The sequence below is a fragment of the Anomaloglossus baeobatrachus genome, chromosome 6 (assembly GCF_048569485.1).
Source record: "Anomaloglossus baeobatrachus isolate aAnoBae1 chromosome 6, aAnoBae1.hap1, whole genome shotgun sequence".
In the NCBI taxonomy this organism is placed as follows: Eukaryota; Metazoa; Chordata; class Amphibia; order Anura; family Aromobatidae; genus Anomaloglossus; species Anomaloglossus baeobatrachus.
The window spans coordinates 395,016,121-395,037,669 of NC_134358.1; the positions used below are offsets into that span (position 1 = coordinate 395,016,121).

Sequence of the window (21,549 nt, forward strand, 5' to 3'; positions counted from 1 at the left end):
ACTAACATGGCAAGCTCATGCCCCAATTCTTTTTTAACCAAAATTAACTGCAAAGTTGCTCAATGGGTTCTTTTAGATGCATAGCTGTGATAACAAAAGTTACTTAAAAAACTGTTATACAATGAATAAAATATAATGAACTTTGTCCTCCTGTTTAACAAAATGTTTCAAGTTGTCTCAGCACAAAAAAATTGAATAAGCCCATGAATTTTAGGTATGTGAAGTATATGATAGCAGTCTGAGTCCTCAGATGGCAGTGTAGGGAAAATACTTTTTAATAGTACTGTATGTAATTTTTTTTACTTTGAAATCTTATTCACCCCATACTATTTAACTGTTTATAATCGAGGAGAAAAATATTGGGGGCGATTCATTAAAGGGGTGGTTCACCCATTTTTTTTATTTTCTGTATGAGTTCTACTTACCATTCTAGGCGTTTTCTCCATTGGCTTCTGTTTCCATTTCTGGCACTGAGCGGCGCTATCCTGCACGCTCAGTGCCTGTCACATGACCTCCTGGAGCTGTGGCCGCTGGTATCCTCTGACGTCTCGGCAATTCCGGGCTCTCAAACTTGTCGGGTACGTCAGAGGAGGCTGGCACCACTCAGATTGAGTGACAGGGCTGTGGGCGGTGACTACCGCACGGCACAGCCCAGCATCGAGGGGAGGAGCTGGAGGACGTCAGTGTGGAGCCGGCTAAGCGTCCTGCAGATGGTGAGGCACGGGGCACCAGTATGCAGTACAGGGGGAGTTCTTCAGCTGAAATCCTCCCCTGCACGTAAGTATCTGATCACACTCTCCACCCGCCCGCTCTGCTGCGATGTCAGGAGAGCGGCCGGTGCCGGGCAGTGTGATCATCTGCTCCTCCCAGCAGCACTACAGGACGCAGCAAGACACTGACAGGCATGTCACCGCTGTGCTTTGCCACCTGTCCTGCTGCAGGGGACCAACTGTCTGCACTCTGTCACCTGCACCACAAGTCACAGAGTGGAGACAGTTAATGACAGAGCACCTCTGCCCGCCCCTTCTCTTCTTTCCCCACTCTCTTCTTTCCCCCCACTCTTCTCCTCCTCCCCTCTTCCCCCTCTTCTCTGCCCCCTCTTTTCCCTCACTCTCTCTCTTTTCCCTCGCTCTCTTTCTCTTTTCCCTCGCTCTCTCTCTCTTTTCCCTCGCTCTCTTTCCCCCCCCTCGCTCTCTTTCCCCCCCTCGCTCTCTTTCCCCCCCTCGCTCTCTTTCCCCCCCTCGCTCTCTTTCCCCCCCTCGCTCTCTTTCCCCCCTCGCTCTCTTCCCCCCCTCGCTCTCTTCCCCCCCCTCGCTCTCTTTCCCCCCTCGCTCTCTTTCCCCCCTCGCTCTCTTTCCCCCCTCGCTCTCTTCCCCCCCTCACTCTCTTCCCCCCTCACTCTCTTCCCCCCCCTTGCTCTCTTTCCCCCCTCGCTCTCTTTCCCCCCCCCTTGCTCTCTTTCCCCCCTCGCTCTCTTCTTCCCCTCGCTCTCTTTCCCCTCTCACTCTCTTTCCCCCCCTCGCTCTCCTTCCCCCCCCCGCTCTCTTTCCACCCCTCGCTCTCTTTCCCCACTCGCTCTCTTTTCCCCTCTCGCTCTCTTTCCCCCAGCTCTCTTTTCCTCCCCCACTCGCTCTCTTTTCCTCCCCCCTTGCTCTCTTTTCCTCCCCCCCTCGCTCTCTTTTCCTCCCCCCCTCGCTCCCTTCCCCCCCCTTGCTCTCTTTCCCCCCCTTGCTCTCTCCCCCCCCTCGCTCTCTTCCCCCCCTCGCTCTCTTTTCCCTCGCTCTCTCCTGGCATGGTCGGTACAGAAATCTCTCCATCGTGGAGGGGTGAGAGGGAGTAATAAACATGGAGTCCCTACTGTGTCTGTGTATTTATTTCTAATTTTTAGTATTTTTCTCTGTGTGATGTCTTTTTTTTTTTTTTTTAAACCCTTTATTGGAGATTCTTAATGGCCAGGTCAAACTTGGCCTGACATTAAGAATCTCGGGCTTTATACCAGCTGGTAAAACATAGCTGGTATTAACCCCTTATTACCCAGCGTGCCACCTGCCACCAGGGCCACTGGAAGAGTTGGATACAGCGCCAGAAGATGGCACTTCTATGAAAGCGCCATTTTCTTGGGCGGCTGTGGACTGCAATTCGCAACGGGGGGCCCAGAAAGTTTGGGCACCCTGCACTGCGGATTCCAATCCCCAGCTGCCTAGTTGTACCTGGCTGGACTCAAAAATTCAGCGAAGCCCACGTCATTTTTTTTTTATTATTATTTCATGAAATTCATCAAATAAAAAAAAGGGCTTCTCTATATTTTTGGTTCCCAGCCGGGTACAATTAGGCAGCTGGGGGTTGGGGGCAGCCCGTAGCTGCCTGCTGTACCTGGCTAGCATACAAAAATATGGCGAAGCCCACGTCATTTTTTTAAAAAAGTTTTCAGGCAAAAACCTTTATTAAAAAAAATAAAAAAAAGCTTCCCTGGATTTCTAATGCCAGTGAAAGTAACACCAAGCAGCGGGGGGTTAGCAGCCAGTAGCTGCTTGGGTTACCCTTAGCAATAGAAAATGCAGCGGGAGCCCACAAACAATGTGATTTTTTGTTTTTTTTTATTTTTAATGAATTTTTTTAAAAAAAATCGACATGGGCTTCGCCCATCAAGCACCAGAGCATTTTACTGCTCAATTCATCCCAAGTAATCAGATGACTCCAGTGTCGGCCGATTACTTGTTCTGTGTCCCCCTGCATCCATTGCAGCGTGTACGGGCTGTGAGGTCAGCGGAGTTCAGTCCAGCACTGGAGTCAGCTGATCTGAACTCAGCTGAACTCCAGCCTGCACACGCTGCGATGGATGCAGGGGGACATAGAACAAGTAAGGTCTAAGCCACACGGCGAGAAAAACAGTGCGAGTGGAGTGCGATAAAACATCACATTTCACTCGGGCCAATATTAGCCTGTGTGTCAGCACACATGAGCGATTATTTTCTCAGCCCTAATTGGACCGATAAAACAATCGCAGCATGCTACAACTGTAATGCAAAACTCTCTCTTTTACCCATTCAAGTGTATGTGGTGAGAGAAAAATCGCACTGCACTTGCGGTACATCAGTGGACTACGGAGGAGAGAGGGAGAGAAATCCCTCCCACCCCTCCTCAGTGCTGGCCCACCCCTCGAGTGGCGGACCGCCCCCAGCAGCTGAGGTCTGCTCGCACAGTCGGACCTCAGTCGCAGGGACACACGCATGACACTCAGCTCTGCTGTACTGCGCATGAGCAGAGTGTAATGCGAGGCGATCGCAGTAATCCCCGTGTGGCCCCTGCCTAATCGGCCGACACTTGAGTCAGCTGATCTGAACTCAGCTGAACTCCGATACACACAGCCCGCACACACAGCCCGCACGCGGTCACATGTGATTGGCAGCAGGCAGTGACTGCTGTTAAGGCTACATTCACATGACCGTTCCACAAAAAATGGTCTTTTTTTTCACGGATGCATCCTAGTGGCATCCGTGTGACATCTGCGTGCCTTCCGTTTTTTTTGCGGACCGCAAAAAATGGAAGCAGCAAGAAAGATAAATAGATGAGTAGATATAAAGATGGATAGATTGATATAGAGACAGAGGGATAGAGGGATGAATGAATGAATGAATGAATAGAGGGCTGGATAGATGATAGATAGATAGATAGATAGATAGATAGATGAGAAAGACATATATAATGTCCTACCCCCTCTGCATATTCTAAGCTGGCACCCTTTTGTGACTTTCATGTGGCACTAAGGTGCTTAGTCTTGTATTTAGCCAAAAAATAAATAAATAATAAAAAAAAATGAAATGCGGTCCCCCCATCTTTTGTAGCCAGCTAGGGTAAAGCAAACGGCTGCAGCCTGCAAACCACAGCTGGCAGCTTCACCTTGGCTGGTAATCCAAAACAGAGGGCACCCCACGCTGTTATTCTAAATTAACTAAATAATTTAAAACAAAAAACACGGGGTCCCCCGAAATTGGATCACCAGCCAAGGTAAAGCGGACAGCTGTGGTCTGGTATTCTCAGACTAGGGAGGTTCACCGTTATTGGACACTCCCCAGCCTAAAAATAGCAGGCTGCAGCCGCCCCAGAAGTAGCGCATCCATTAGATGTGCCAGTCCTGGTGCTTCGCGCCAGTTCATCCCGTTGCCCTGGGGTGGTGGCAAATGGGGTAATATATGGGGTTAATACCAGATGTGTAATGTCACCTGGCATCAAGCCCTGGAGTTAGTGATGTCAGGCGTGTATCAGATACCCGATATCACCAACCCAGGCAGTAATAAAAAAAAAAAATAGACAACAAACACATTTTTATTTGAAAAAACACTCCCCAACACATTACCTCTTTCACCAATTTATTAGAAAGAAAAACAAATCCAGGTCTGGTGTAATACAAGAGGGTCTCACGATGATCCATACCATAGTCAATGTCCCAGTCAATGAAGAACAGAATGTTCCCTATTTGCTGGGAGAGCCGTGCAGTGACCTGAGCTAACATCAATAGGTCAGCCCAGGTCACTGCAGGTCATGACGAGTGCTACTATCAGGAGGTTAGCGAGGTATATTACCTGCGATGATCGCTGAACTCCTGACAGCAGCGCTGTCACCGAGTTCAATGACTGCCGCCTTCACAAACAAAGTATCGCGAGCAGCCTGTGACGTCACCACTAGTCACAGTCTCGGGTCGACAGCGAGAGGTGATGTGACAAGCAGCGGGCATAGAAGGAAGTGAACGACCGCTGACGTCAGGAGGGCAGGACTTCATCACCGTAGGTAATGAACTTACTAACCTCCTGACGGTAGCGCTTGTCATCCCCGCGGCTGGGGCTGGAGCGGGACACTGACTGCACGGGCACCCAACGGAAGTCACAATGGAAGTGCTTCCGTGTTGCTTCCTGGAATTTTGCGGACCCATTGACTTGTATTGAGTCACGGTTCGTTATTACGGAACAGAATAGGACATGTTCCATAATAACGGAGCGGACATACAGCATCCGATGTGTTTTTTTTTGTAGGATCGGATGCACATGGAAGTGCTACTGTGTACCATCCGATCCTACACAAAGACATTGAAAAGATGGTCCTGTCTGTGTTGCCGCAAAAAAACAGGAACTGACCAGGACAAACGGAACGGTCATGTGAATGAGCCCACCTGCAGCCATTGCAGCGTGTGCGGGCTGTGAGATCAGGAGTCAGCTGACTCCAGTGCTGGCCGATAAATTCTGTGTCCCACTGCAGAAGGATCCGGTAAAATAACGGTTGCATGCGCTGCACATTTAATCCACAGGATCCTGTCATATGTGGTTTGCGGATGATATGGACGACACACAGACTAGGCAAGAGGGAAAAAAGCAATGTCATCACCCCGTCACTTTTTTTTCCCCAATTATTTTTTTCACATGTTGCGCCGGCTAATAATCATAATTTCTGTACACACACACACACACACACACTCACACTCACACTCACACACACACACACTCACACTCACACTCACACACACACACTCACACACACTTTCTCCCCCTGGTTCTGCAGAGCTGGGAGCTGCTGCTGTCTCTGTGTGATTTCTCTCTGCATCCACACAGGGAAGAGGCAGGGAGGAGGCTTTGGGTGGAGAGCTGAGGGGGGGTGTTACACACAGTGGGTGTTTTAGATAAGTTAGACACCGCCCTAGAGCCACAAAGAATTCTGGGACTTGTAGGAACTGAACACAGGAAGTCAGAGGAGAGATTAACCCCATCAGAGCTGGAGCCAGCAATGAGCATGTGCTGCTAGTGCACAATAAAAGGTAATTTTGCTGAAAAAACATAATAGATGTGTTTAGGGGCACATATTAGCAAGCTTTATCAGAAAAAAAAAAATCAGTTTTGGTAACTAGACAACTTCTTTAAGGCTAGGTTCACACTTCCGTTAAATTGAATCAGTCACAATTCGCTGCTCTGGTAAACAACGGAATCCATTTGGCAGATTCCGCTGTTTCCATAGACTTGTATGAGCGGCGGATTGTGACTGATGATGCTGCGTTGCACCCTCCGCCTGACTGTGGAACGACTGATCGCGGGGCGGGAGGAACGCAGCATGTAACTTTTTTGAGCAGCGCGAACCGTAGGATTTCGCTGCGCATGTGCTCTCTGGCTCCCTGCACACGTAACCAGGATACACATCGGGTTACTAAGCAATGTGCTTTGGTTAGTTACCCGATATTTACACTGGTTACGTGTGCAGGGAGCCAGCGCTAAGCGGTGTATGCTGGTAACCAAGATAAATATCGGGTAACCAAGCAAAAAGTGCTTTGCTTATACCCGATATTTACCCTGGCTTTGCAGGGAGCCTGACACTTCCCTGCTCAGCTCCGCCCCCTCCCGCATTCAGCATGTACTCACACACTCACACACACACACACACTCACCTGCCCCCAGCCCTGCAGTCCCCGCGGCACTGACGTCCTCAGTGCCACGGCCCCGCTCGGCTCCACCCACCCTGAACTGCGCCCCCCGCACACAACGGAGTCCGACAAAGAATTCTGTTCTTTGTCATCCATTGTACAGTGTATCAGTCACATGCGTCAAGCGACGCATGTGACTGATGCAAAACAATGGAAATGTGAACTTAGCCTAAGACTGGCGTAGAGAAAGCTAGTCGTAATGATGCGGTCGCAGAAGTGTATTGACTTGATACTTTGAGTTCACAGCTTAATGAATTAGGTGCATCTGATATCTAGAAATATATGCCAGCTGGGGGATAGTGTATATTTCTGGAGTAAATTTTGCCACTCTAGTGGCGTAACATGATGAATGTGCTTTTTTGGTTTCAAAGTCACCCCATCCCCAACCTCTGGATCTCCTGATGATTAACAGACTGATGAAACGCGTTGGGAAGGAGGGATGTGAGTGGTGGCAGACAGCCTGGTAATTTGGGGTATTGTGAGGCAGTTTGAATTTACCCCCCTTGCTACTTACCTCGCTAGTGAACCAGTCTCCGAACAATGAATGGTGAGACTGTTCCAAATTTTCTAAGTCACCTTGTACATGTATTCTGTTTGCACCTTGCTGCATTGTTTACCTCTTTAATATAGCAACTGGAACTATATGTGTCTATTTTTGTGATAGGTAATACATTACACACATTTCATTCCACCGCGGTGCCTGTTTTCACAGGCGTTTATGTTTGTTTGTCAATTAAGTCTCTTGATTTTAATCGTTTAAGTAAAGGTTAAAGGGAACCTGTCATCTAGAATATGCGTTCTGACCTATCAGCAGATGCATGTGTGCCCTAATTACACCTCCCGACCCATTCCTGTGTTATAAAATTGTATAATATGAAAGTAAAAAAAAAGGTTTAATACCTTCATATTTCCTATGTAAATAGCAGGGAATGTGGTCACAGAGGCGGCGCCTTGCCCTATGGACGTCTGCATATTTCCGTGGTATCACGCCCCTGTGGGCATGATACCATGGAGTGACGTCCCCATCGCTCATTCTATCCTGTGAGCATTGCAACAGGCTTCGTTTCCGGGTGTTCAATCGCCGACTTCAGACGCGCACTACGCATGCGCAGTGCACTTCTGAAACTGACAAGGAGAACCAGGAAGAGAAGCCTGCTGCAATGCGCACAGGATAAAATGAGTGATGGGGACGTCGCTCCATGGTATCACGCCCACAGGGGCGAGATACCACGGAAATATGGAGATGTCCATAGGGCAAGCCGACTTGACTGTGACTACATTCCCTGCTATTTACATACAAAATCTGAAGGTAATAAAACTTTTTTATTACTTTCATATTATACAATTTTACAACACAGGGATTGGTCGGGAGGTGTAATTAGAGCACACATGCGTCTGCTGATAGGTAAGAACGCATATTCTAGGTGACAGGTTCCCTTTTAGTTTTAATCCCTTACTGAATTATTTGCATCATAAAGAACCACACATGATACTGAAGTTAATTATAATTTTGTACCTATGGTATTTGCTTAATACAATGTCTCTTGTTCCACAGCATTCGTATTATGTTGGAGCCCATACTTTCTTTTTGACATTTTGGACAACTATGAACTATTACCAATGACCAAAGAGAGAATCTATGCATCAGTGATCATTCAGAATTTGCCAGTTTTAAACAGTGCCGTCAACCCGATTATTTACTGCGTGTTCAGCAACAAACATTGCAGATTATCCAGGTGAATACAAAAATATAATGGCAGCATACGATGTCTAAATAGTACAGGGGTTATAAATAACAACTACATGTGTGGACAAAATTGTTGGTAGCTTTCTGTTAAATTAAGAAAAACTCACAATGATCATTGAAATGATTTGATACCGACCAAAGGATTTTTCAATTTAAATTTACTACATATCAACTAATAAAATGCAACCATTGGTTATGAATAGTGATGAGCGAGTACTAAAAAGCTCGGGTGCTCGAAGCTCGGGCCGAGCCTCCCAAGATACTCGTGTACTCGGCCCGAGCAACGAGCCCAATGTTATCCTATGGGAGACCCGAGTATTTTTGTGAAATGACCCCCCGGCAGCATGGAGAAACCCTAAAAATGTCACAAAAGTCTCAGAAGAGTGCTCAAATGACATGGCAACAGCATGGGGAAGACCCCTTGAAGCATTTATCACTGAAAAGTCACAGCTGTGAACAATTTTGTCCGCGTTTTATGCCATTTTTACGGACTCACCAGAAAACCTTCCAAAATGACCCCAAAATGATTTTTCATGGCGGAAATGTTAAGGGCACATACCCAATAGTGAGATAGAGCTGGTGTATGTTACTTTTTGAGATTAATACATGAAAGATTTTACGTGAAAACATTGTGTGGCACTCCGATGTCCCTGAGAAGAGACGTACATAAAGGCCTCTGAGTCTAATGTGCCCATTTTGAGGAAGTGAGTCTTTGTAGTATTTTCCTTTGCCAGGGCAGTCCAAAATTGTGAGGTTCACCAATGCCCCTGCATACAGACGTGCATGAGGGCCTGTAAACCTGAAGTGCCCATTGTAATGAAGTGGGTCTATTGTAGTATAGCCCTTAGGCAGGGCAGCCAAAAATTGGGAGGCTCCACATTGTCCCTGGATAGAGACGTGCATGATGGCCTGTAAACCTGAAGTGTCCATTGTCAGGAAGTGGGTGTATTATAGTATAGCCCTTAGGCAGGGCAGCCAAAAATTGGGAGGCTCCACATTGTCCCTGGATAGAGACGTGCATGATGGCCTGTAAACCTGAAGTGCCCATTGTAAGGAAGTGGGTCTATTGTAGTATAGCCCTTAGGCAGGGCAGCCAAAAATTGGGAGGCTCCACGTTGTCCCTGGATAGAGACGTGCATGATGGCCTGTAAACCTGAAGTGCCCATTGTAAGGAAGTGGGTCTATTGTAGTATAGCCCTTAGGCAGGGCAGCCAAAAATTGGGAGGCTCCACGTTGTCCCTGGATAGAGACGTGCATGAGGGCCTGTAAACCTGAAGTGCCCATTGTAAGGAAGTGGGTCTATTGTAGTATAGCCCTTAGGCAGGGCAGCCAAAAATTGGGAGGCTCCACGTTGTCCCTGGATAGAGACCTGTTAGGTTCTTAGTGCCTCCGTGCTTGCATTTAAAAACCGCACGTGTGTGCCTGTTGGTGGCAGCTTTCCGCTGCATTTGTGTGAGTTTTGCAAAAACTTGGATATAACGCACAAGTCTAGTGAATACACATCAGCACAGCATTGCAAAATGCGCAAGGGCGTTGTCAACGAACAAGGAAGTGGACGTGATGGTGGTGCAGGCAGAGACCGAGGTTGTGTGCAAGCTCTAATTTCGCCACAACAAAGGGCCACATCTAGTCGCTCGCACGTCCTGTCCCAAATTCTTGGGGACCGCTGCAGTACACCGCTCTTGAACCAAGACCAGTGTCAACAGGTTGTTAGTTGGATAGCGGATAATGCTTCCAGTCAGATTGGCACCACCACAAACACTCTGTCTTCCACACGGTCAAGTGTCAGTAGCCGTGATACTGCACCGCACATTTCAGAACCTGATCCTCCTTCCTACCACCAGGCCGAGTACACGTCCACGGACATTACTGATCCCACACTTGGACACTCGGAAGAGCTGTTCGTTCACGTTTCCATTCACAAATTCTGGCCTCTCGCCAGCTCCTGTTGAAGTGGGCCATGACGAGATTGTATGTACAGATGCCCAAATATTTGAGCAGCCACGTTCTCACGAAGTTGGCAACGTGTCTCAACAAGGGGTGGACGATGATGAGACACAATTGTCAGGAAGTCAGGAGGAGGAGCAGGGTGCGGAAGAGGAAGACGACGTGGTGGATGATCCAGTAACTGACCCAACCTGGCAGGAGGATATGCAGAGCGAGGACAGCAGTGCACAGGGGGAGGGAGGCGTAGCATCCCAACAGGCAGTAAGAAGCAGAGTGGTGGCCCCAGGCAGACGTCAGGCAACTGTTCCCCGGAACAACACGACACAAGGTGCCTGTACAAATGTTAGGTCTTCTCGAGTCTGGCTGTAATACTATTGTATGTATTGAGGATTTCGATTGCGTTAGGGCAATGACAACCAGAGACGAGTTCTTGGTGCAATACGTTTATAATATGCAACCAGCAAATATGTACATAAACGGAACAAAAACACAGTAGAACATAAATACAGGAAATACCTTCCAGGGACGGAGCGAAAGGGAATTCCCGGGACCGCGCACCGGACTCCCCCAGGGAGACCACCAAGAGCGAACCCCTATACAGGGACTGTCTGGCAATCACCCCAGAAGCCCTAAATGCGCAGCAGCCGGGACACAAAAGGGCAATAGGTAAGTCCAAAAATGTCCATACGTGATGTGAGTCCAGAGTGGTATTAAACGGAAGGAACCGGGCAGAAGTGCCGACCAAAGATGGCAAACGGAGTCCGGGCACAGCTAGATGATACCAGATGAAGTCCAGAGTCAGTGTCGGTTGTTTTCCAAGAGGATCCGAATAACAATCAGGAACCAAAAGCTGCAGGGCAGGAGCACACAGGAAGCAGTATACTCAGGCACTGGACTAAGCTTTAGGGGCGGCTTTTAAACAGATGGACAGGAAGTAGGGCAACAGAACAGAAAACTCCATGTTAACAAAGGGCAAGCTCTTTCAAAAGAAAACTGGAGAACCCGGAACTCTGACACTGGCAGTTTTTTAAGTTGGCTCCAGATGATTCTAAAAAGGCCATTTGCAACACCTGCCATGCCAGCATCAGCAGGGGTACCAAAACTAGCAGCCTGACCACCACCAGCATGATCAGGCACATGTCAGCCAAGCACCCGACTTTGTGGGAAGTACAACAGAGTCCAGGAGCAGTGCTTGCTGATGTCACTGCTACGTCTTCGCTGGTTGTGCATGCGAGCCAATCCCCTGTCCATGCTGCCTGCGAACAAGCCTCCTCCACTCCTGCACCTGCAGTTGCCTACGCAGAAAGAACACCATCATCAAGCACGTCCTTGTCCCAGCGCAGCGTTCAGTTATCCATTCAGCAAACCTTTGAACGCAGGCGCAAATACACTGCCAACACCCCACATGCCACAGTTCTAAATGCTAACATTTCGCGACTGCTTGCGCTGGAAATGTTGCCTTTTAGGCTGGTTGAGACAGAAGCATTCCGCGACCTGATGGTGGCAGCTGTCCCACGTTACTCGGTCCACAGCCGCCACTATTTCTCCCGGTGTGCCGTCCAAGCATTGCATAACCACGTGTCACAAAACATCACACGTGCCCTGAACAACGCTGTTTCAGCCAAAGTCCACCTAACCACAGACACGTGGACAAGTGCATGTGGGCAAGGCCGCTACATCTCGTTGACGTCACACTGGGTTAATATTGTGCAAGCTGGGACCCAGTCTGAGCGAGGGACGGAACACGTCCTTCACACACCAAGTTTTGCAGGCCCTACCTCAGTCAGGGTTTCACACACACTCTACAGCTCCGGAATGTCATGCTCCTCAGCCTCCTCCTCCTCCTGCGCATCCTGATCCACTTTACCCTCCACACCAGTCCCAAGCTGGAAGTGTCGCGGGCGGAGGAGGGGACGGTGCGCTCTCCCACTGCTCGGGTCCGGCTGACGCAGCTCTACGGCTGCTGCTGCTCGTTGGCTCGAGCGATGGCCGTATCCCGGGGACTCGAGCGGCGCTACTCGCCCGTGAGTGAACAGGGGTGGTTTGGGTTTTGGGGATATTGTCCGTGACGCCACCCACGGTTGTGGTGATTGTGTGGACACCACCGCTGCTCTGGACGGGGATCCCGGGAGCCTGTGACAGGGAGCAGCTTTGTTGTTATTTCTCCCCTCCGTGGGTAGGGGGGGTGGTTGTCCCGGGGCCTGGTGATGGGGTAGAGATGGATGACAGGCGGGTTGCGGGGCCTGATGAAGTGCAGGGTCGCAGGGGCAGCGCTGTGCCGCACGGCACGGAGGTACTCACTCAGCCCAATGATGATGACACAGTTCACGGTAAAACAAGTGGCTGGATGGACGGGTCACTCGGACGGCTGCGGTTGTTCCTCCCTGCAGGTTAGTGATGACTGTCTCTCCCTGCACCTAAGTTCAGTGTTGGTAGTGATGGTTTCCCAACGGTAACCCGCTCCCCGACCTGGATATGGGCCGGAGGAGCCCCTTTTGCCCACAGGCGCTGGCCCTGGGAGACGGTTGCCCTTGGCGGTGGCGGTGTCTCCCCTTCACGGTTGGACGGTTGCCTTCTATCTGGACTTGGCTGTTTGGAAACCCTGAGGTCCCCTTCACTAACGGATTTGGCAAATTCACGGCGACACCAAGCCTTGCCGGGATCCGAAAGTCCTCTGCCAATGGTGCTGGCTTCTCTTTGTATACCGGTCCGGTACGGCCGGGTCACCACCCGTCCACGGTCCTTACGGCAGACTCCAATCGGCCTCCACTGCAGACGGTCACCACATCCTGCCAACCTTGCTGTCCTGTCCGGGCCACACACCCGGACCAACTTCAGGCTCTTTGCTGTCACTTTTCTCCTCTCTACTACTTTCCTCCTTCCACTTCCTTAGCTAAACTCTCACTGCCTGTGTTTTCCCTCCTCCTCGGTGGGTGGAGACCAACCGCCTGGCTCCACACCCTGGTGTGGACAACAGCCCCTGGGGAAGGCAACAAGGATTTTGTGTTTTGACTATGATATGCCTGCAGGGAGTGTGGGGTGTTTAAGTGTTGTGCTCTGTGGCCCCTGGCTTGTCCAGGGCGACACAGAAGCACTGCAGCACTGCCTCGGTGAAGCGGCAACAGGCAGTGCTGAAGCTAATCTGCATAGGTGACAACAAACCCCACAATGCAGAAGAGGTGTGGACAGCTCTGAAACAGAAGGCAGATCACTGGCTCACAACTCTGAACCTAAAGCCAGGAAAGGTCGTGTGTGACAATGGCCGGAACCTGGTGGCGGCTTTGAGGCGAGGCCAGCTGACACATGTTCCATGCGTGGCCCATGTGCTCAACCTCGTGGTTCAGCGGTTTCTAAAGTCATACTCAGAGCTGTCTGATCTGCTGGTAAAAGTTCGCCGCCTGTCTGCACATTTTCGAAAGTCACCTACTGGTTCAGCCGGCCTTGCCGGCTTAAGACGCCGTTTGCATCTTCCGGCACACAGACTGGTGTGTGATGTCCCCACGCGTTGGAATTCAACTCTGCACAAGTTGGTCAGGATATGTGAGCAGAAGAGGGCAGTTGTTGAGTACCTGCATCACCTAAGCCGTCGGGAAATGGGTCAAACTCCACACATAACACCTGAGGAGTGGAGATGGATGTCCGACCTATGCACCATCCGCCAAAACTTTGAGGACTCCACCAAGATGGTGAGCGGCGATGACGACATTATTAGCGTCACCATACCGCTTCTCTGCCTTCTAAAATGGTCTCTGCTCAAAAAACAACCATGATGCATTGCAGGCGGAGCGCGATGAGTTTGAGCAAGAAACAGTAGTGGGTGTGGGTGATAACACACAGCCCAGCCTCGTCTCATCACAACGTGCAGTGGAGGACTATGACGAGGAGGAGGATGAAGACATGGAGCAACTCTCTGGCCAAATTGAGGATATAACATGCAGTCATATCCTCGGTTCAGCGTGGCTGGCCAGAGGACAGGGTAGATGATGAGGAGGAGGAGGAGGAGGACAGCATGTTCAGTCATCGTGTTGGTCAGGATACTGAAGTGATGGCTGTTAAGAGTCTGGCACACATGGCTGACTTTATGGTAAGCTGCCTGTCTCGTGACCCTCGCGTTAAGAACATCTTGGCCGACAATCATTACTGGTTGGTAACACTGTTAGACCCACGCTAAAAGGAGAACTTTATGTCTCTTATTCCCGAGGCGGAGAGGTCAGGCAAAATGCAGCAGTTCCAGAAGGCCATAGTCACGGAAGTAGGCAAAGCATTCCCCTCACAAAACGCTAGCGGCATAGGTCAGGAATCAGTGGACAACCAAGGCGTACAGCCGAGAGGGGCACAAGTCCAATCCGCCAGAGGTAGGGGAACAGTCTTTAAGATGTGGGACAGTTTTCTCAGCCCCTCACATACCACAGCCCCTGAGGTGAGGGGTAGTGCCACAAGAAATCCTAAGTTTGGCCAGATGCTCAAGGAGTACCTTGCAGATCAAACAACTGTACTCCGACATTCCTCTGTGCCTTACAATTAATGTGTATCCAAGCTGGACACGTGGCATGAATTGGCTCTTAGTCTCTACGCCTTGGAAGTCCTGGCCTGCCCTGCCGCTAGCGTTTTGTCAGAGCGTGTTTTTAGTGCCGCAGGTGGAATCATTACAGATAAACGCACCCGCCTGTCAACTGTAAATGCTGACAGGCTGACTCTGATCAAGATGAACAAGGGTTGGATTTGGCCAGACTTCACCACACACCAACAGCAAATGAAAGCGGAATTTAAAGTTTGTAACGGGAATTTGCCATGTACCTCCACTCACCCATGGTAACACACTTCTGGACTTTGGCTAATCGCTGGACTGCTCCTCCTTCTCCTCATGCGCCATCATGGTGACCGTTACAATAGTTAAGCCGTTGTTTCAGGTATACCCCCAGTGGTAAATTTTTTCGCCAATTCTTTCTGAATGGGCATTACAACGACAGGAGACCCACTCCTTTGCAATGGGAACAATGTTTTGAGGCCCTCATGCACATCTCTATCCAGGGACAATGTGGAGCCTCCAAATTTTTGGCTGCCCTGCCTAAGGGCTATACTACAATAGACCCACTTCCTTACAATGGGCACTTCATGTTTACAGGCCATCATGCACGTCTCTATCCAGGGACAATATGGAGCCTGACGCTGCCACCGACAGACACAAATGTGCTGTTTTTAAATGCAAGCACGGACGCAATAAGAACCTAACTGGTTTTTAGGAGCGACAATTACTGAGAAGTCTGACTCTATCAGACACTGCTGACTGACGTGTATTATACACTAGACTTGAGCGTTATATAATAGTTTGTGCAAAACGCGCACCTGTACGCTGCCACCGACAGACACACACGTGCTGTTTTTAAATGCAAGCACGGACGCAATAAGAACCTAACTGGTTTTTAGGAGCGACAATTACTGAGAAGTCTGACTCTATCAGACACTGCTGACTGACGTGTATTATACACTAGACTTGAGCGTTATATAATAGTTTGTGCAAAACGCGCACCTGTACGCTGCCACCGACAGACACACACGTGCTGTTTTTAAATGCAAGCACGGACGCAATAAGAACCTAACTGGTTTTTAGGAGCGACAATTACTGAGAAGTCTGACTCTATCAGACACTGCTGACTGACGTGTATTATACACTAGACTTGAGCGTTATATAATAGTTTGTGCAAAACGCGCACCTGTACGCTGCCACCGACAGACACACACGTGCTGTTTTTAAATGCAAGCACGGACGCAATAAGAACCTAACTGGTTTTTAGGAGCGACAATTACTGAGAAGTCTGACACTATCTGGACTGTTTTAGACTGTGTACACCAGCCCCAGATATGATGAAGGCTGGTATACGGTCACGACTAGGAATGGCTACATACCCTGCCTGCCTGCCTGCCTGCCTGTATACTGCTACAATAGTCCTGACAAGGACTCTTCTGGTCACTAGCCTGTATTCCGACCTGGCTATACCCTGCCTGTATATAGCAACAATAGTCCTGAGAAGGACTCTGCTACTGTACTCCGACCTGGCTATACCCTGCCTGCCTGTATACAACTAGAATAGTCCTGAGAAGGACTTCTGGTCACACTGTTTGCAGCCCTGCTCCGGAACTAACTATAAAGGGCCGCAAAGCTTTCCCTTAATCAGCGACACTCTCCCTGCACTGACTGTCTGGATAGTTGTGAGCAGAGCACAGCGCGCCGGCCGGTATAAAGGCTCGGTCACGCTGTGCAGGCCGGCCAATCACTGCAATTCCACAACTAACAGGGCTGTGGCATTGCAGTGGTCTGCCAGCCAATCCCTGCATGAGGGCTGGCTCTCAAAAGAGCGCCAACATGCAGAAATGAAGACCACGAGTACAGCACGAGTATCGCGAGATTACTCGGTCCCCGCCGAGCAGCCCGAGTACAGCGATACTCGTGCGAGTACCGAGTAGTTACAAGCATGCTCGCTCATCACTAGTTATGAATTGTGGTTAAACAGAGGAATAAAAAAAAAACAAAATAAACAAAATGGTCTTAACAAAAATGATGATACTTTTATAATATTTTGTTGCACAACCTTTTGAGACCTGTAAACAAGCAATTTTTTTTTATCTCTCAATGAGACTTCTGCACCTGTACTCAGGTATTTTGGTCTACTCCTCATAAGCAAACTGCTTCACCTGTCTCAGATTTGAAGGTTTCTTTTACCAGATTGCAAGTTTCATCTCCTTCCACAGATATTCAATAGGATTTAGATTAGCCACTTCAGAATAGTGCAATGCTTTGCTCTTAGCCATGTTTTCTAACACTGAACAGCACATTTCCCTCCAGAATGCCTTTATAGTCTTAAGATTTCTTTGTACCCTGAAAAGATTCAAGACACCCTGTGACATATGTGGCGAAACAACCCCAAAATATAACTAAACCTCTTCTATGTTTCACAATGATCTTCTCCTTGTATACTTCATTTTTGCATTTGTAACCATCAAGCTGCCAAAAAGTTCCAGTTGTTTATCATCTGTCCAAAGGAAATTCTCCCGGAAACTTTGTGGCTTGTAAATATGCATTTTCCAGTTTTGCTTAGTAATCTTCTATGAAGTCCACTTTGCAAATTGTAAGATGTGGACAAACAAATGCAATAGGGTCTTAGGGGTATTTTACACGCTGCGATATCGGTACCGATATCGCTAGCAAGTGTACTTGCCCCTGTCGGTTATGCGTCACGGGCAAATCGCTGCCCATGGCGCACAACATCGCTTACACCCGTCACACTACTTACCTTTCCTGCGACGTCGCTGTTGCCTGTGAACCACCTCCTTTCTAAGGGGGCGGTTCGTGCGGCGTCACAGCGACGTCACACGGCAGCCGTCCAATAGCAGAGGAGGGGTGGAGATAAGCGGCTGGAACATGCTGCCCACCTCCTTCCTTCCTTCTTTTCCAGTGGACAGAGGTAAGGAGATGTTAGTCGCTCCTGAGGTGTCACACATAGCGATGTGTGATGCCGCAGGAACGAGGAACAACATCGCTACTCACCAGACAACGATATTTGGTGTTTGGACGACCTCTCCAACACCAACAAATTTAACCAGTTTTGCGATCGTTGAAGGTCGCTCGTACGTGTCACACGCTGCGATGTCGCTAACGACGCCGGATGTGCGTCACAAACACTGTGACCCTGACAATAAATCGTTAGCGATGTCGCAGCGTGTAAAGCACCCATTACCCGATAAATGCAAAGCAGCAATGAAGATTGGTCACTCTCCTTGTAAGGTTGTGTCTCTGTAATAGAAAAAAAGTACAGCTGCTGTATAAGCTACGGGCCCTAGGGCCAGATGTAATGCACAGGAACCAAGAGAATAACTTGAATGTCTCTATGCTGCTGTAGATGGATGATGAAAACCAATATTTTGGATGTAGTTGAAAGTTGGTTTATTTCAAGGTATGTGTAATGCTCACCGCCGGAGATGGTACTATGGTGAGCAAAAGTGAACCCACGGGACCATAGGAAGACACTGGGCCTACCCATTTAGGGGGTTAAGACTGGGACTGTGGCAGCTGACCCCCAGGGCAGGGGTGGACACAGGAGCAGACAGGGTGGAGTCTCTAGTATAAACAGGAACTATCAGGGTAGCTTGAAGCAGACAGCACAGGCAGAATGGACAGGCACAGTCACTAGCAAGGCTGGGACCTCCGGGTTAGCTGAGGCAGATGGCATGGCCATGATGCACATACAAAGTCACTAGCAAGGCTGGGACCACCGAAAAGGCTGAGGCAGATGGCATGGGCAGGTAGGACAGGCAGAGTCACTAGCAAGGCTGAAACCACCGGAATGGCTGAGGCAGAAGGCATGGCCAAGATGGACAGATAGAGTCACTAGCTGGGCCCATCAGAGTGGCTGAGACAGATGGCATGGCCAGGACAGACAGGCAAAGTCACTAGCAAGTCTGGAACCACTGGAGTCGCTGAAGCATATGGCAAGGCCAGGATAGACAGGCAGAGTCACTAGCAAGGCTGAAACCACTGGGATGACTGTAGTAGATGGCATGGCTAGGACAGACAAGCATAGTCACTAGCAAGGCTGGGAGCACTAGAATGGTTGTGGTGAATGACACAGCTAGGACAGACAGGTACAGTCACTGGTATAGTAAGGACCACTGGGGCAACCAAGGCCAGAGGCATGGCCTGGGAAGATAAGCACAGTCCCTGGTACCCCAAGGGCCACTGGGGCAACTGCATCAACAGGGTAGGATGGGCAGGCACAGGCTGCATGGGATGGAAAAGACAGACCAGGGGACTTGACAATTAGCTGCTTAGAGCACTGGACAATAATCTGGAGATTTAATCTATCCATTCTCCTTCTGATTGAATAAATACATTTTGGGGGACATATAGCCTGGTGCCTTATATGTACGGGTTCTTTTAGTACACCTCCCCTAGTGGGAGCCTGCTTAAGTACTCAGTGTCTCTCCTTGATAAGCTGAGAGGCACTTCCTAGGAGTGGTGTGCTGGCCCTTTAGGAGAATGGCAGCGGTGTACATGCACACCCTAGGAGCACTCCTGGAGACTTTGTGCAGCGCGCACAGGCCCCGGAAGATGGGAGGAGGAGAAACCAACATGGAGGAGAGCAGGGACGCCGGACAGCATGGAACAAGCCAGCCATGGTGGTGAGTGACAGTGTGTGTCTGCAGAGAAGGATAGCAAGGAGTGCAGGGACGTAGCATTACGGTGGGGTTTTCCTGAAGAAGATGTGGAGTTTCAGTTCAAAACACATTGAAATAAACCACCTTTCCACTATATCCAGAGCATTGGTTTTCATTATATATCTCCACATCCACATTATTCTGTTGGTTCCTGTGCACGAAGTCTACTTTGGCCAAGACAGCAATGAATGGTGTAATCTGATACTGATGAACTTTGACCTTGGAGTTTATCTCTAATCTATTTGAAGGGTGTTGTACGTTCTTTGGTTACCATTCAAATTATCTCTCTTCAACTTGTCAGGAATTTTCCTCTGGGGATTTTGTCTAGGGATGTTGTCTACAGTTCTGTAGACCATAAGAATCTGACTAATATGTGTAACTGTATTAACAGTAACATCAAGCTGTTTGGAGATTGTCTTATACTTTTTACATTTCCCGTATTCTAACCTACTGAGACAACTCTCTCCTTAGCTTTCTTCAGTCCAAGGCAATAGTTGTACACACCATGATACCAAACAGCACATTGACTACTTTTTACTATTAAAATTTTATCCAGGCCATTTTCAAAAAAATTGTTTCTCGATAATTCTCACAACTCAAATAAGAGTGGTAGTATCAATAAAAAAGGATATATTTTGCCACTGAGTCCTAGATATTAGATGTCGGTTCTTTTGAAAACTCTTTAAACTTATCTCATTACAAAGTTATAAGTAACATAATATTTAGATTCTATGAGTAGGAGAAAGATGATGAAGTTACCATAAATGTATTTTTTTTTTCATAGGGATCGAAATTCGGGACAACTTGCTGGTACCCTCAGGGATAAAACTGAAGGAGTAGAAATGCAGGTGGTATCCAGGCCAGAATACATCTGACATTTGGACTACCCTAAAGTTAAATACTAGCATGCATTTTATAAGATGGCAAAAAACTTGAAAATTGTATGATGGACCAGTAAATTATGTAATAAATTTGAACTGAAAAAAATCTTACTTATTGTTTGAACATATTTTTTTCAGTCGTGTTTCTATTTAGTTGATTAATTCTCTTTAAAAAAAAAAGATATTTTAACTTTTTAAAAGATCATAGATAGAAGAACACCCATTCATTACAGCAGAAGAATAATATTTTGTGTTGTGACTTTTACTTTAGCTAATTAGTACTGGTTTAATATTACCAAGCAGCATTATTGTTAGATTTTAGGTTTGCATGTGACTGTTCTTAACATAATAAATAGCTAATCTTATTGATTTAGAGGGGAATACAATGTCTCATAGAGGTACTATACAGCAAATCATCCGGTAAACTGGTCAAGTAAATTTCTTATTAATTTAAAAAATGTTTGAACTTTATGTATTAAATATATTCCTTGTGAATAACGTAAAGCAGTTATATGTTACATTTACTGTATGTTAATTAGTAAGGGTCCAAAAATTATTCCCGCCCCTGTTAGTCCCATGTAGCGGCGTGGGGGTCCCCTAGGACGACAAAGAGGCAGTGACTTGAAAAAGTCCGACCCAAACAGCTTTATTGTCATCGCTGAACAGGTAAATGTCCTCCGGGACATAGCCGGGTTTCTCACAGTCCATACGGTTCCCCGTCACACAGGCACTGCTTGCCGTAGGAGACAGTCTTACTATACCCCGTTTTTCTATTCCCGGGGGGTCCACAGACCTGTGTTATAGTTCCACACAGGCCTGAACTCTCCTCAGCTTCCTGCTCTGCAGCTTACAAAGCAACTCTGCCCCACCCAGGCCTTTACAAAGACCTTTTAAATGAGAACTGTGGCCATGAGCCACCTGCATAACCTGGCCTGGAGGTTAGTGGACTGACCACTATGTAGGGCTCTAATATGTTTCTGTATGCATTCTGGGAGATACATACCATCCGTCACATATGAATGGCCCCACTATCTCACACCCCCTAAATCTACACTCCTGTTAATCCTTTTGTTTAGCCTCATTTACATAAGCATAGAACAAAACAGAACGTGGACAAAATAGAATTCATCATTTTTCCCCCATCTCGATCAGCTCCCCCCAACAGACCTATCCATCAGAATGGATGCCTGTCATTCTCGCCAGTCCCGCAAGCTCATAACCCTTGACTCTGCTCTCTCCTTCAAGCCACATATCCTTGACTTTTCTACCTCCTTCCGACTCCAACTCAAAAATATTTC

At 48.3% G+C, this 21,549-nt stretch overlaps 1 protein-coding gene across 1 annotated transcript in view; it reads left to right on the forward strand.

Annotated features, from left to right (window-relative positions):
* Window positions 1-20,342, forward strand: part of NPSR1 (neuropeptide S receptor 1) — a 1,037,222-nt gene extending 1,016,880 nt beyond the window's left edge. Inside the window, exons 8-9 of the mRNA XM_075316580.1 lie at window positions 8,019-8,199; window positions 20,155-20,342. Coding sequence (XP_075172695.1) covers window positions 8,019-8,199; window positions 20,155-20,245 — 272 coding nt within the window. The 3' untranslated portion in view covers window positions 20,246-20,342. The remainder of the gene's footprint in view (window positions 1-8,018; window positions 8,200-20,154) is intronic.
* Window positions 20,343-21,549: the final 1,207 nt, after the last annotated feature.